The following is a 14,132-nucleotide window of genomic DNA, read 5'->3' as shown; positions in this document are numbered from 1 at the left end:
ATAATCTTTTGCAATAATTGTGTGATATTTGTAATGGCTGGGACCTTCATTCTCAAGGTTTGCCATCAATTAAAAAGTCTTACATTTTGTAATATATCTCTCATACATAGAACACAAACATTTCTTAACGATTCTTTTATCAAATCCCGGGTTGGCCTAACAAGAGTTATTTTTTATGTCAAATAATTCTTAATAGAAAAACACAAAGCCATTAGTCCTGCGCCTGAACACTCTTTGGTCGCGTCTGATTACCGTCCAATCGAATGATGAGCTTGACCAAGGTTAGAACCAAACTAGCCCATAGACCAACAAGTAAGGCACAAAAATGTTTGAACTGATTTTATCAAAGACATGAACTGCTAGAGCAATTTTGACATGGGTGTTGGAACAGTTCAGTCAGACCAATATTTAATTAACGCCGGCCGAAGCGACCTGGATTGTGTGAAATAGTGAATAATTTGTGCTAAATTGGAACACTAAAATTCCATTTAGCAAATACTGCTTAGAATATTTCGTTTCCAACAAGTTTTTCCCTAATTATATTTCCAAGTATTTTAATGGAACGTGTCAGTTTTTCTGGTACAAAGTTTACTAATTATTATTAAACACTCATATCACATAGCGGAAATATATCTAAAATATATACAAATAAAAATTTATGAATATCTGTCTGTATGAGAGCAGTATTTCCTCGTTGAATTGCAAATCTGGTGCTCTAGCAAATAATTAATCAGCTCTGTCTTCAGAGGAGGCAATGAGACGGGATGTTTTATCCATAAGAAACATTTTTGCACTATAACTCCAAGGGGTTTCAATATAAACGGCAATAATTCGTAGATATAGTTTGAAATTATTGACAGATTTTGTTGCCGCTTGATCGCTTCCGCTGATGGTTGATTAATTTTATTTCGTAGTTCAAATTTAATATGGAATAAATTGATAAAATTAAATAATAATAATAATATTTCGGTACAGATTTAATTTTTAAATATTATCGAATAGGTTATTGTTACAAATTTTTGTAAATCCCTTTCGGTCTATGTTCGACTTTTGTCACTTATTACGTTTCATTTGCGCGAAAGACCTAAAAACGAGCCGCACTGCGTCTTCTATTATAATAAAAAAAAAACTCATTTATTAGTAGATATAAATATCACTTTTATTACAAGGTCTTATTTTTGTGAAATATTTAGCGTTGGAGGCAGACCTTTTACCAAAATACTTTACATATGTTAAATGTTATTTAAACATAGCATCCAAATTTAAATATCATGCATTTTATTAATCTTTTTATATTCTACTGCAATTGAATCAACGTTATCAGTTTCATTAAACTAATGTCAAAACAAAATGGCGCTCATAAAATATTCGCATTCGTAACGAGGATTGGTCGCTGATATTATTAATAATAAATATCAATTTACGAGTAAAGACAATGAATTCCTTGTGACATATATATGGAAACCCGATATCGTTCTAAATATAGAATATAATATTTCATGCAACGATGCCCCTGAACATTCGGTCAAGTAGCCGGCGGGTTAATTGGCCGGAGTAAACACATTCATGACGATTGAACCCTAATTATTGATGCTGATTGCTCATAAACATTGTTATTATTGGTGTATGTTTGTATTGTAACATTGTCACGTATTAAAATAATGATTAAAAGAAACTTAACCTTGAGAACTTAGATTACGACTTTTTCTATTTTATCCTTGATGTTGACCTTAATTGGTATCCGTTACTTTATTTTGTTATTATTTATTTTTATTGACCACCACGTTGGTCTTATAAATATATATAAGGCCACAAGTCCTGAGATCAAACCCCAGGTCGGAACAATTAAAACGCTTTGGCCGAAATCAATCAGGATGACGTCATCATCCGATTATAATTAAACTTTCTTGAGGTGTTCTGCGTTTGCAACTATGGCCGTAGCTCAAAAAATAAGATTAGAAGTATCTCTGCCCTTCAATATAAATGTTTTATGCAGAAACTTAGTCACACGGTGTCAGTTAAATGGTTTAAAGTCCATATTAGTCTCAAACTTATACAAAAATATGCGTACTCTTAAATAATAAAATATTTTTCAGGGAAATAAAGGTACTGGCTATGCACCATATCGGTGGTTTTATGTTGAATTCGACGCAAGAATACTATGAGGAGCAGTATCCGAATCTCCCTAACAACGTCACTTCCGCACTGAACATTACCGGATGTGCCATGAGCAAGCAACTGGATGAGGTAGGACTTGCAATGCCTTAAATGGTCTTTTGTTTCGGTGAACGTATTTCGTATATATTTGTCATGACTTAGAGCTCATGGTTCGGTAATTGGAACACGTGAACCTCAACCGAACATTACGGGTTCATACCAAAAGCACTTGATTCATGTTTTTTATTTAATAATTCTATTACTCGACGGTAGAGAAAAATATTTGGAGGAATCGGAGATTTGTCGCATGAAGTTCGGTTATCGGAGAAGTTTGGTGGAGTAACACCTTTCTTAAAGGCCGGCAACGCATCTGCTAGCCCTCTGTTGCAGATGTCTATGTGCGCTAGTATTCACTTTCCATAAGGTCCTGTCCGTGTGACTCTACAAAATAAAAATAAAATGTTATCTCCAACCAACTCCTCGAGAAGAGTGGAAGCGGTGGAACATTAATTTGCTGTTACTCTTTCCAATTTTCTAATTATATTTATACATAGCTGAGTATTTTATTAATGTCAAAATGTTCACTGACCAAATTATTTTTAATTTTTTCAGGCTGCAGAAGGCACAGGTCTTGCCTTTATCGTATTCACGCAAGCTATTCTAAAATTGACTCCAGCTCCATTCTGGTCCATCATCTTCTTCCTTATGTTGCTCTCCCTGGGTCTCGGCAGTCAGATCGGTATTATGGAGGGCATGCTCTGCACCATATTTGATATTGATTTCTTCAAAAGATTCAGCAAGCCCGTTATTACTGGTGAGAACTTTGAAGTTAATATTAAGGTTTTTTACTATGACTTAGTTGTAGACCATACGATCTATGAAAACAATGATCATATGATCGTTATTGGAAATGGCAGCAGTGATATATTTCCAAATGTAATAACTTTTCCAAGAGCCAAAAACATAATGGAATCGAAAAAATAAAGGATCGTCGTTTAATAATTTATATTTTTAATACATATTGTGTAAGGTTAAAGATAGTACATGGTGAGAATACCTGTCCATAGTAGAACATTTGCCAAGATAATTTTGATTTTTTTTTTGTCGTTGTGGTACTGTATCTATTGTTGGTTGTCCTACTGAAAATAAAATAAAATTCAGTAAATGCTTATATAGAAATAAAGAAAAAAAGAAATGTTTATTTAGAACACGGCACAATTATAAAAAGTATAAAAGAAATAACAAAAAAAAAAGAAATTTTGTAAGCAATAAAAGTAATCGTGCCCTAAACGGGTGTACAATTCAGCTTTCATGTTGGGTACCAAAAACCCAACGCTGATCTTCAATGGTACCCTATGTAGTATAACAAAATTCGTATTGGAGGTTTTAAGACGGAATACTTAAAATAAATTTTTGGGTATCTATTGGGTTTTTGGGTATGGGTACTATTGAAGATCTAGTATATTGTATAATTGATTTAATTAAAGCGAACAATGATCTAATGAAAAATAATATCAAAAAGACAACTAAGTAATAACAAATATATCTATGAATAGTTACTTACTTATGAAATTATTTTCTATACTTATTACTATATCTATATAATTATTTTCATCTCAGGTTTCGTCTGTACCATATGCTTCTTCGTGGGCCTCATCTTCACGACTGGCGCGGGCGAGTATTGGCTGAAGATGTTCGACTCGTTCGCTGGTACCATCGGCCTCGTCGTGATCGCTCTGCTCGAAATGATCGCCGTCATCTACATCTACGGACATGAAAAGTATAAACAATTCACTATCCTCATTGATTTCTAAAACTGAAGACCTTGATTATACACGTTTTTTGGGGGCGATATGTTGAACAATGTTGTGGATTATTCTTTAAAATATCAAATAACTGGTGACTGAAAGGGAGAAATCAGTGCCCAACCAAATATTCGTTGAACAGCGTTTTATCAGAGAGTCTGTATAACTTTTTTCAATTGGGTCAGATTTGCTCCTCTACTCATAAGTTATAAATTATTTTCAGCCTTATTACAAGTGCAAAGCAAGGGATTGTTTGTAGACGGAAAAGCGATCCACCAGTTCTATAATTGCAGACTAGCAGCAATAGCAGTCTTCCCGTAATAGTGTTTCACATCCTTTTGTCGTTTACCACCAACTCTGTAAACTGGAGTAAATTACATTATGAGCAAACGAATGATGGTTATAACTTTCCACCCAAAATCCATCAGAAAACATGCTGCTAAGTTTTGCTGGTTCTTCTTACGTCTGAAGTATCTGTGACCTAGTGTTACATTTTTCACAGTCACTGCAAGAAGCCTTGGAACAATAAAAACTTCTCTCGTCGTATAGATCGAAATAAAATGTAAATTAAGTCTTGACACCAATCTTCATCTAAAAATGTAATACATTTCAGATTCTCTAATGATATCTACGAAATGACTGGCTATCGTCCTGGACTGTACTGGCAGATCACCTGGCGCTACGTTGGACCTTTCATCGTTTCCTGCATCCTGCTATCTTCGCTTATCTTTATGCTGCTCAATCCGCCGACTTATGGAGCTTGGAATGCTGCAGAGGTCAGATTTCCTTAGAATAATTCATACGCTATATATCAAAATGAAAGTTTAGTGGTATTTTTACCACAAATCATAAGACATATAACAGCGTATCATTTAAAAAATATAGGTATCAAATATTATTATTCTTTCGATAAGTAAAATAGCTAGGTTCTTTTTTTAAATAGTGTATCTATTTATATTAACGATAATTTAGATTCATGTAATATAAGAGTAAATCGTAGACTTTTCCAATTCATTACCCTCTCTAAAAAAAGCGTAATTACGCTTTGGTTTACGCGTCGACTAACGATGTAAAAAGTCGCAAGTTCGATTCGGACTCCTCAGCCTATGTGGTCTATACTCATAACACAAGATTAGGGCGTAATTGGAAGGGTAAATAAGTATATTAGTAAGATATTAAAATTGGACAATACTAATATTTAAAGAACCAGTCCTCCTCATAAGTTGAGGCGACAGCACAGCAGCGGGCAGACCTAGAGCACTGTTACTTTACTTTATACTAATGGAAGAATTTTTAAAAGTAAAAAGATAACTATTGTTAACAGGGTCGAGTGGAAAAAACTCCATACCCATCATGGGTTCTCGGCATCGCAGTAGCCATGATTCTGGCAGGCGTCCTCCCTATACCTGTGGTGCTTCTGCTGAGAAGATTCCAATGCCTCGCCCTGGATGTCGACATCCACCAGGGCTCTATCAGAAGGATCGAAACCACCGTTTCCACCAAAGAGATGATGAGCGATCAGGACGTAAGTATTGTTCCATAATTTTGTCCATAGGAATTTAGTAATTATCAACATAATAAGTAATTTTAAATTAAAATATTTAAGACAAATTTAAAGCAATGTTTAAACGAATATGCCATGAAGTCGTAACCATCTTTGAATCATTGTTTAACTTAAGCTTAATTTATGAGAATTCAAAAAAAAAAAAAACATTGCAAAAAAATTGTTGACGACGAAGTTTATAATATAATTTATATATTATTCATTCATTCTAACTCATTCTGTGTCCGCTAAAATGTAATATAGTATCTAATGACAACTCGTTTGAGCTAATTACTGTCGCTATAACGCTAACATGTAAATATTATCTGTATTTTTTTCCATTTCCTGATACTTCACTGATTACTATGTGATTTTGTTTGTAAAACTTTTGCTTAAAATGACCTTGCAAAGATGGTCCTTCGAGCCGGATTTTTTTGTCTAGATAAAACTGTGTTGTTTTCATTCACTTCAATTTATCGGTATTATTAATTGCAGCTAAAGTGACGTCATTCGCTTGTTTATTAATCATTATCGGTTTTTATGGACATTGATCTTATAAATTTATAACTTATTTGGCTGTAACTAACGGATATGATGAAATATTTTCTCATGTTTTCCTCAGTGATAAATTATGATCATAGTGAATTATAAAATAAATGAAAACACTTTAAATAAAAACAAATGAGTTAAAAAATATGACATAAGAAATTATTATAAATTATCATTAAGCTCTTTTAGAAGTGAGAAAGAATCAAAATATTACATTAATTTTTCTTGCAAGGTTATTTTATATGATAAGTAATTGTAAAATAACTCTTATATACTTAACAATATCACATAGTATGCTATATACTATTCCAATGAATCTCGTACAATATGTAAACAAAATTTATAAAAGATTGTCTGATAAAAAAAATATGTGTCGATACACGATTGGACCGAAGTGCGATAAAGTTATATTATGTATTAAAATAACAGACATAACTAAATAAATTAACAAAGCTTAAGCATAATTAAAAGACAACTTTAAAGTAAATAAATAATATAATAAATACTAAACAGCAAATTAAAACAATGACAAAAAATCAATTACAATAATGATATACAAAACTGATATGCTAGAAAGGGTCAGAGACTAGGAGTGGGAAAAGTTGCCCGGGGGGGGGGGGGGCGAAACGTTTGGTAAAAACCATTATGTGACGATTTTTACCAGTTCTTCGTACCAAGTACAACAAATTTAAATTTATAATAATGACAATTATTCGATTACGTCACGTTATCTACCATTGACGACTGAAAAATAATGTAAACAATAGTTTATTTTTAAACGAACAATCTGTTCGACATTGACACTGAGATTTAATGGCGGAGCACTTAACGAATGCGATATCGCTACGCGAACACGCTAAGCGTAGCGTGTGCATCGTATTTTTTTAATAAGAAAATAAACGGCAGAAAAATTTAATGACAGGTATAAAACGCATACTACAATATCTGCCAAATTGTAGAAACAACAATGTAATCAAACATACCTTTTAAGCATTGTCGTGTTTGGGCAATTGATACAAATACGTGCCGCTTTTGATAAGCGAATTTGATATTTTTATTTTCTATTTTTAAATTGAAATTCCTGTCGTTGTTAATTGTTAATGTTATTATGTAATGTAAAAATCGATAATCAGCTGACGTCAATAGTACTTATATTTACATACAAAAATAATGTACCTAGTTTTATATGTTATAAAATAATCATTTAGCGCTTAAAATGCCTTAAAGGTTGTGTTAGAAAAGCGAAAAGGAATATATTCGGCTATAACACAATTATAATAAGTGTCTCGTTGGTTTAGAAACTAGTTTATAAGTGGGATGATGATTGAAGTTGGGATCAAACCTCGAATCAATCAGAAGTTGAGGTTTCTGTTAAGACAGTTTTAGTAGAAGCTCTAAGTTTAGAAATGAGCAAGATTAACATTCCTGTGCTTTTAAAGCACATAAAGAACGCCGTCCTATCGGTTTGTAAGTGTGACGGAATAGATAATGTGCTTGTTTTTACGCACACACCGGAGCACTATAATCTCTTGCACAGTCAAGTCGATCATGGCAGTTTCAAAATCTAATACTCAAATAAATATAAAGCATACGCTACACGTTGAATTATTTTATGAAAATAATTAGCCAAACACCGATACAAATACGCACTGTGGTATCTGCATGATGCGCGTTCAAAAAAAACAGCGTACATTTTATTAATACACATTAACGAACCTTCAAATACAATTAAATATATTGTTATTTTGTTTACATATTGTACTTATTCCTATCAAATATCAATGGGGTTTTATCACAAGACACGTCGAATACACTCGAAAAATCAATTACGTATTAAAGTCAGTATCTCCTATAATTATAATAATATATTAAGAAATATATTTCTAACAATGATATCGTTTATATTAATACTAGTTGCCGCGCGTGGTTTCAGCCTTAAACGTAAATTCTCCGCCTCCGTCGTAGTGGCATGTTGCGAGTAGATGTCGCGGCTTTACTCGCGTCTTGGGTTTAGTCGTCAGGTCTTAAGTATGAAGTAGTAGTACTTGGAGTTCAAACTTGTATCATATCAAATTTCATCAAATTGGGTTAAGGGTAAAAATATTTTTTTTTCGAATCGGTCTGGTACATACTTGGATTAGTGAGCTCAAATAAATCCTATAGATTATAGAACACAGTCGACTCCAGTGTTACACTTTGAGATTTTGCTCAAACCCGATCACTAGTAACTTTAATTTGCGCTTAATGTATTTTAGAATTTTATGTTCTGGGAAATCCTCGAGCCTGCATGTTTCGCATGAAATTATACCAAATGTAAACATATCCAACAAATATCTCGTGTGACTGAAATGATAGACCTAATTAAATATACAAACGAAATTAATTTGAATAAACATAAATAGAGATTAGACTACTTATGAAGTCGTTTGTCCTGACTGACTACCAACGCACGACGAAAACTGATTTTAGAAAACTAATAAACAGGCTTAATTATTTTGTAACATAAGTATTCGCTAAGAAAGGAAAATTCGTCCTTAAAGGGAGGAAAAAACAGGGGTAACTTTGTATGACTACCATACGAAGTCTGGGCGGCCAGCAGTAGAATATTTTTCACCCTACACGACTTACGTGGGCGGACAGGTTACGTTCGAGGTTATATCTTCTCAAAGAAGTGCTATGACAAATTCAAGGCTTCTCTAAGTTATTTTATTAATACGTGTCCAGTGATAAAACGTCATTGTGGAATAGATATTTGTTTCTGTGACTAACGCGGTGATGGGGGTAGGTTATATCGCCGGAGAGCGCACCGCCAGCTCAGCTGCTGCCAGACGCGGCCGCCAAGTTCACCATCGGCGACTTCGATGTAAGATCTGTTGCTTTGTTGTTGGTTTGTTGAGGAATTCAGGGATATGTCTATGAACTTGGCTGGGTCTAAGGATATTGTATTCATTAATTAAAAAAAAGAAACTTATCTCATTGATTCGAAATAAATAAAAAGTAACTTTTTCATTCATAATAAAAATATATATTAAATAAATAAGTTATATAAATTTTCAAAACACTTTTAAATTAATTTAAAAGATTTTAAGCAATTTTGAAATGAGAGTTCAATGTTCTGTGTGCGTGTACTTTCTGTATATACAATTTTGTATGTAGGGTGTGGACAGCAGTGACGAGAGACCGACCAGACTTCCCACCAGCATCGTGCGACGTCCCAAGAAATAAATGTGTGTTTATTGTATTTTGGCTTCTTAGTATTTAATGGAAATAGTGGGAATGGATGTATTTGTTTTTTATAATTATTAACACAACTTTTTTCACGCAGGACAGATCTTGATTGTTTTCAGCTTTTGGTAAATTCTGACTTTTTTCTTCAACTACTAACTTTTTGGTTGCTGTTTTATTATGCTTAGTAATATTTTATGTCATTTAAAGTTGAAATATTCTGCTATTTTTTGCTATTTACTGCTAATTTGTATGTCATGGTTAATGTAGTATATCACATATTATGCATATAATTATTAATATTATATAATAATATATCTTAAATAATTAAGATTCCATTATATGTATCATTTACCTGACAAAATTAATTTACAGTCTTCAGATTCAGAGCAAACTCCACGCACGACCGATCGTTTCGAAGATTCGAGCAGTAGTGACGAGGAAATTCTAAATGCAAAATATTCAACCGGAACTGGTATACGGTTAGCCATGAAACCGATCAATTATAATCCCAATACATTTAAGATGGACGTCGTTGACTGATTGATTTAATTTCAATAGTAAATAAGTAAACGTTTTTAGTGTTAAATCACTTTATATTTATTAAAATATTTTTTTTTTTATATATGTTTATTTCTAAGTAATTACAAAATATGATGTAATTTAATATTATATTTTCAATTCTATATTTGAAATTGATAATAATTTTAGGCTCTAACCGGTGATGAGAACAATTACGTCTTAATTTAAAACTTATATAACAAATCGATTACAAATAGATTACGAAAAATACGTCACAAATAACTTTTTTTTTATTAAATTCGTATTTGAATTTCGAACTTGTACACAACATCTATCGAGCGCAGTTCTAATAGTTTGTGTTACAGTAATATTTCCAGTTCGACTAAATAACATTTGACGAAAATTTTCATATTAACTCATTAAAAACAATACTTTTAAGTTTGTTTTTCTAGTAGATAATGAATTGACTCTTTGTTGAAGAATGTTTTTTTCAATTTAATTTCTTTATTGAAAATTGAAATTACTTTAAATTTAAATGTATAAAATAGATCCCTTTTAACTAAAATGTCTACACTTTCGATGACGCCGATAAAAACTGTTACTTATAAAACGAATGGTGCGCCTAAAATTGATTTACATATAAAATGATTTTATTAGATAAATTTTACTGTAAACTTTCATTTTCATTAAAATTGTAAAATGGCAACACAATTCTCAGACATTTTTTTTTTAATGGAACGTTTAAAACAGTTATTAAAAAACTAATCTTATAATCAAAAAAATAACTCAATTTTTTCAAATGTAAGAATTACTATATTAAATATTGAGATTTTAGGTTTAGACATAGCTTATTAGAAGCATTATGATGTTTTACTATAAATCGTTATCAAAAAGGTTAGGTCTGGTATAACCGGCGTTTCACTGTAAAATAGATTTCGGCACATAGATATAACTATTTCGATTTAAATAAAAGATTTTGTATTTTTTTTTTCAACTTATCTTGTGGTCATTTGTCATACCTGTTATTGATTGTAGCTCTACTGATCATTATAATACAGTACTCGATTAAAAATTCTTATTAGTATTTTTAATAAAATATTTAAAGGAAAATTTAATTACCGGTACTATAGATTTCTTTTTTTCTAATATCGTTAGGCAGTTTACAAATAACAACTATCTCCAAAAAAAAAAAAAAATTGACATACGAGGTTGGTATTGATATTTTTAAGAGATTATCAAACAAATGAAATAACAATAATTTACGTTCGAATATAATTTTAAAAGCTTGATATGACTAATAGGATTTCTACTACAGATAAAAAATAGCGTATTAAAGATTTGACAGTTCCGTCATTTGTTCAATTGGATTTAAATTATATGTTTTATTATAGGCTGAAACCGCAGAACTAAAGACATAAAAAAAACGAAAAAAAAAACAAGTTTGAAGTGCTGTTGTCACTAATAGGTTATAAGAAATTAAAAACTGTTTCGCAGCATGCTAGTCATAGTCGTTTAGGTAATATAGTATAGATTAAAAATGACCCAACTGTAACTGAATACAGACTAATAAAATAATAGTAAACTTTTGACTTAAAAAAAAAAGGAATTTTACTCAATAAGTTTATTATGTTTAATATAAAAATTTACTTTTTTGAAAGTTACTGACAATTTACGATATTCTTTTTAAAGAAATTATTAACTTTAGTAATTAATTTTAATATATTTTTAAAGAAAATATTATAGATAAAAGTATGTACCTCGATGAACTAAAATTTTAAGAAATGGTTATAACATCTTGACGCGTCCAACGCTAACTGACACCATCAGGGTACCTCGGAAATAGAAAAATTTTAATATCTTTGAACTCGTTGATAATATCGTCGTAGACTTGTGCTTAAAATTTAGAATAAAAGACGAAATCGTGAAATAAAAAAGCCTTGATATTAGTGTAAATAATATTTTTATCAACTAAATAATGTATCAATTATTTTTACGTTTTAAAATGTCTCAGATCAATACAAACTAATTGTATCCATAAACTTTATATTCAACTTGTTAAATAATTATGATATAGTCTTCCTGCTTATTTGGATTCAAATTTAAATAATTCATGAAATACAAATTACCGTTTTTTATATTTTTCATATCAATTAACAGATTTCTCGATATTCATCTTTCGTTATCGATATTTTTTATTTAATAATATGTAATAGCATATTCAACAACGATGTCAAAAATGTAGAAGCGGTATAATAAAAAAAAAATCCGGTGAAGCTACCGATTTTTTTTTAAATATATATTTTTTTTTAATTGCCTCTAGGCTAGCGTTTTATTCCAAAGATGCGTTATTATCTATGCTAAGTCATATTAAAACAGTTTTAAAATAGTGTTTATTCTGCTTTTGTCTACAACTTCTATATATTATTAACCACAAGATTAACAGTTTCTTTCAATATTCTGATCTCGTATTTACGGATGAGATTAATAAAAGCATTACGAAGTGTACTTAAGACGTGCTAAATCATAAAGCTAGATAAAAATAAACAACAATTGAAAATATACCAAAAATGAAATAAAATCCAAATATAATTAAAAAAGGTTATAATTTTAAAGATATTAGTGTTTCATTTGTTATTCCTTTGCACTTGAATTATTAAAAAAAAAAAAAAGATTTACGTTGAATTAAAATTTTCATTGTTTGAATTATGTAATAATTTTAATGATAAATTTGAATCCGTTATATTTTTGATCGAAAACAAATATATTCGTTGTAAAGCTGTTTATTTTAAGGAAACAATCTTAATTTATTTAATAAATATCGCTCAAAAGAGCCATATAATAGTTCTAAGTGTTTCGTAGTTAGCTTCGGGATGACATCCCGCACTAGTTGTAGCGAACTGATATTATATAAGAATAGTGATTACATTTTGAAATGCAAACTTAAAAATATTGCCACTAATTTGTTTGTTTTATTTCGTCTTTCCTGACTATATCGTGCCGAGAATGTTTATGTTTATATTTATACAGTCTACTATTCTATGTATATTTTTTATTGTATATGTAGGTTATCAGACAAACTGATGGTAAGTGGTCATTATTGCCCATAGACATTGGCGCTGTTAGAAATTTTAATAATTCCTTACTTCACCAATGCACCACCAATCTTGGGAAGTGAGAAGTTACATCTCTTGTACATGTAGTTATACTGGCTCACTCACCCTTCAACACTCCGGATCAGAATAAAACAAAATGTAGCTTCTTGGCTGTAGAACATATGATAGGTGGGTGATACCAACCCAGATGAGCTTGCACATAGCCCTACCACCAATTAAATTCAACCATACTAAAATGTATAAATTTTCCAACGGCAGAGTAAAAATAAACAAACATTTACATATTCCGTACGACTTGTCAACAGATAGCAATATAGGAGATATTTCACAACAAACAGATGAATATAGCTCTGATTAATATTGCCGCTTGAATTTATTTCCAAAGTCCCGAATAATTTCCAATTTAGATGACATTCAAAACGCCATTTTTTCACGAATCCATAGTGAATACCATTATTATTATCTTAAATGTCGACCAATGATGTTAAGTCAATTCAAGGTCAAAGTTGTTTATTTATCTTTGCTGCTGTTATTGGAATCGACTTTATATAGAACTGCTTCGTAGATGAATTCCATGATCAAGGAGAACGCTGGTAGCCACGCATGACCGACGTATTAATCGGTTTAAGAGGAACAAAGCTAAATCGCTAATAAAAGATTAGATATATTAAAGGTTGATTTAGTAAAGGATCCAGTTCAAAGATAAAATAAAATATAGTGTTTATATATGTCTACATTATATTTTTAATGGTTGCGTTCGATCCAAAACTAATAATGACGAAATGTAGAAAGCACTGCCTTAAAACAATTTCACATATTATTTAAATTTATTTTTCAAATTATGCGAAATAAATATAAATTTTATCTGCCAATAAATTCAAATATATTCAAAATTAAAAAAAGTCTTAGTGGAATATTTACTAGGAATTTATTTATTAACGCATAAGGCATTGTTGCCTAAGGAGTTAACGCTCGTAAAAATATTTAAGTTATTAAATAGTTGTTAGCTGTTCTCTGCTACTAGGTCTGCATCAAATTTTCCCATATATCCTGGAATTTATTTACCTATGATCCCCTACTAATATTACGCTAGTAATAGACTACCACAATTGCCATTTTGCGTATCAGTTCAATGAATTAGTCATGACGATGTAACAAAGAGACTGAACAAATTAAAAATGGCTTGGCTTCTGTGGTTGTGGCTAGCATTTAAGGCTG

At 31.0% G+C, this 14,132-nt stretch overlaps 1 protein-coding gene across 3 annotated transcripts in view; it reads left to right on the top strand.

Annotated features, from left to right (window-relative positions):
• Window positions 1-9,881, top strand: part of LOC125073503 (sodium- and chloride-dependent transporter XTRP3) — a 42,212-nt gene extending 32,331 nt beyond the window's left edge. The window contains exons 7-14 of one of the 3 annotated variants that reach the window (XM_047684361.1): window positions 2,097-2,247; window positions 2,770-2,971; window positions 3,778-3,937; window positions 4,576-4,738; window positions 5,287-5,487; window positions 8,840-8,917; window positions 9,211-9,281; window positions 9,655-9,794. In XM_047684361.1, the coding sequence (XP_047540317.1) occupies window positions 2,097-2,247; window positions 2,770-2,971; window positions 3,778-3,937; window positions 4,576-4,738; window positions 5,287-5,487; window positions 8,840-8,917; window positions 9,211-9,279 (1,024 nt within the window). In that variant the 3' untranslated portion in view covers window positions 9,280-9,281; window positions 9,655-9,794. Of the gene's footprint in view, window positions 1-2,096; window positions 2,248-2,769; window positions 2,972-3,777; window positions 3,938-4,575; window positions 4,739-5,286; window positions 5,488-8,839; window positions 8,918-9,210; window positions 9,282-9,654 lie in introns of all 3 variants that reach the window. The other 2 variants (XM_047684362.1, XM_047684360.1) reach the window with 2 other exon arrangements.
• Window positions 9,882-14,132: the final 4,251 nt, after the last annotated feature.

This window comes from Vanessa atalanta, chromosome 24, assembly GCF_905147765.1.
Source record: "Vanessa atalanta chromosome 24, ilVanAtal1.2, whole genome shotgun sequence".
Lineage (NCBI taxonomy): Eukaryota > Metazoa > Arthropoda > Insecta > Lepidoptera > Nymphalidae > Vanessa > Vanessa atalanta.
Note: the sequence above shows the minus strand (reverse complement) of the source record. Positions and strands in the feature narration are given on the sequence as shown.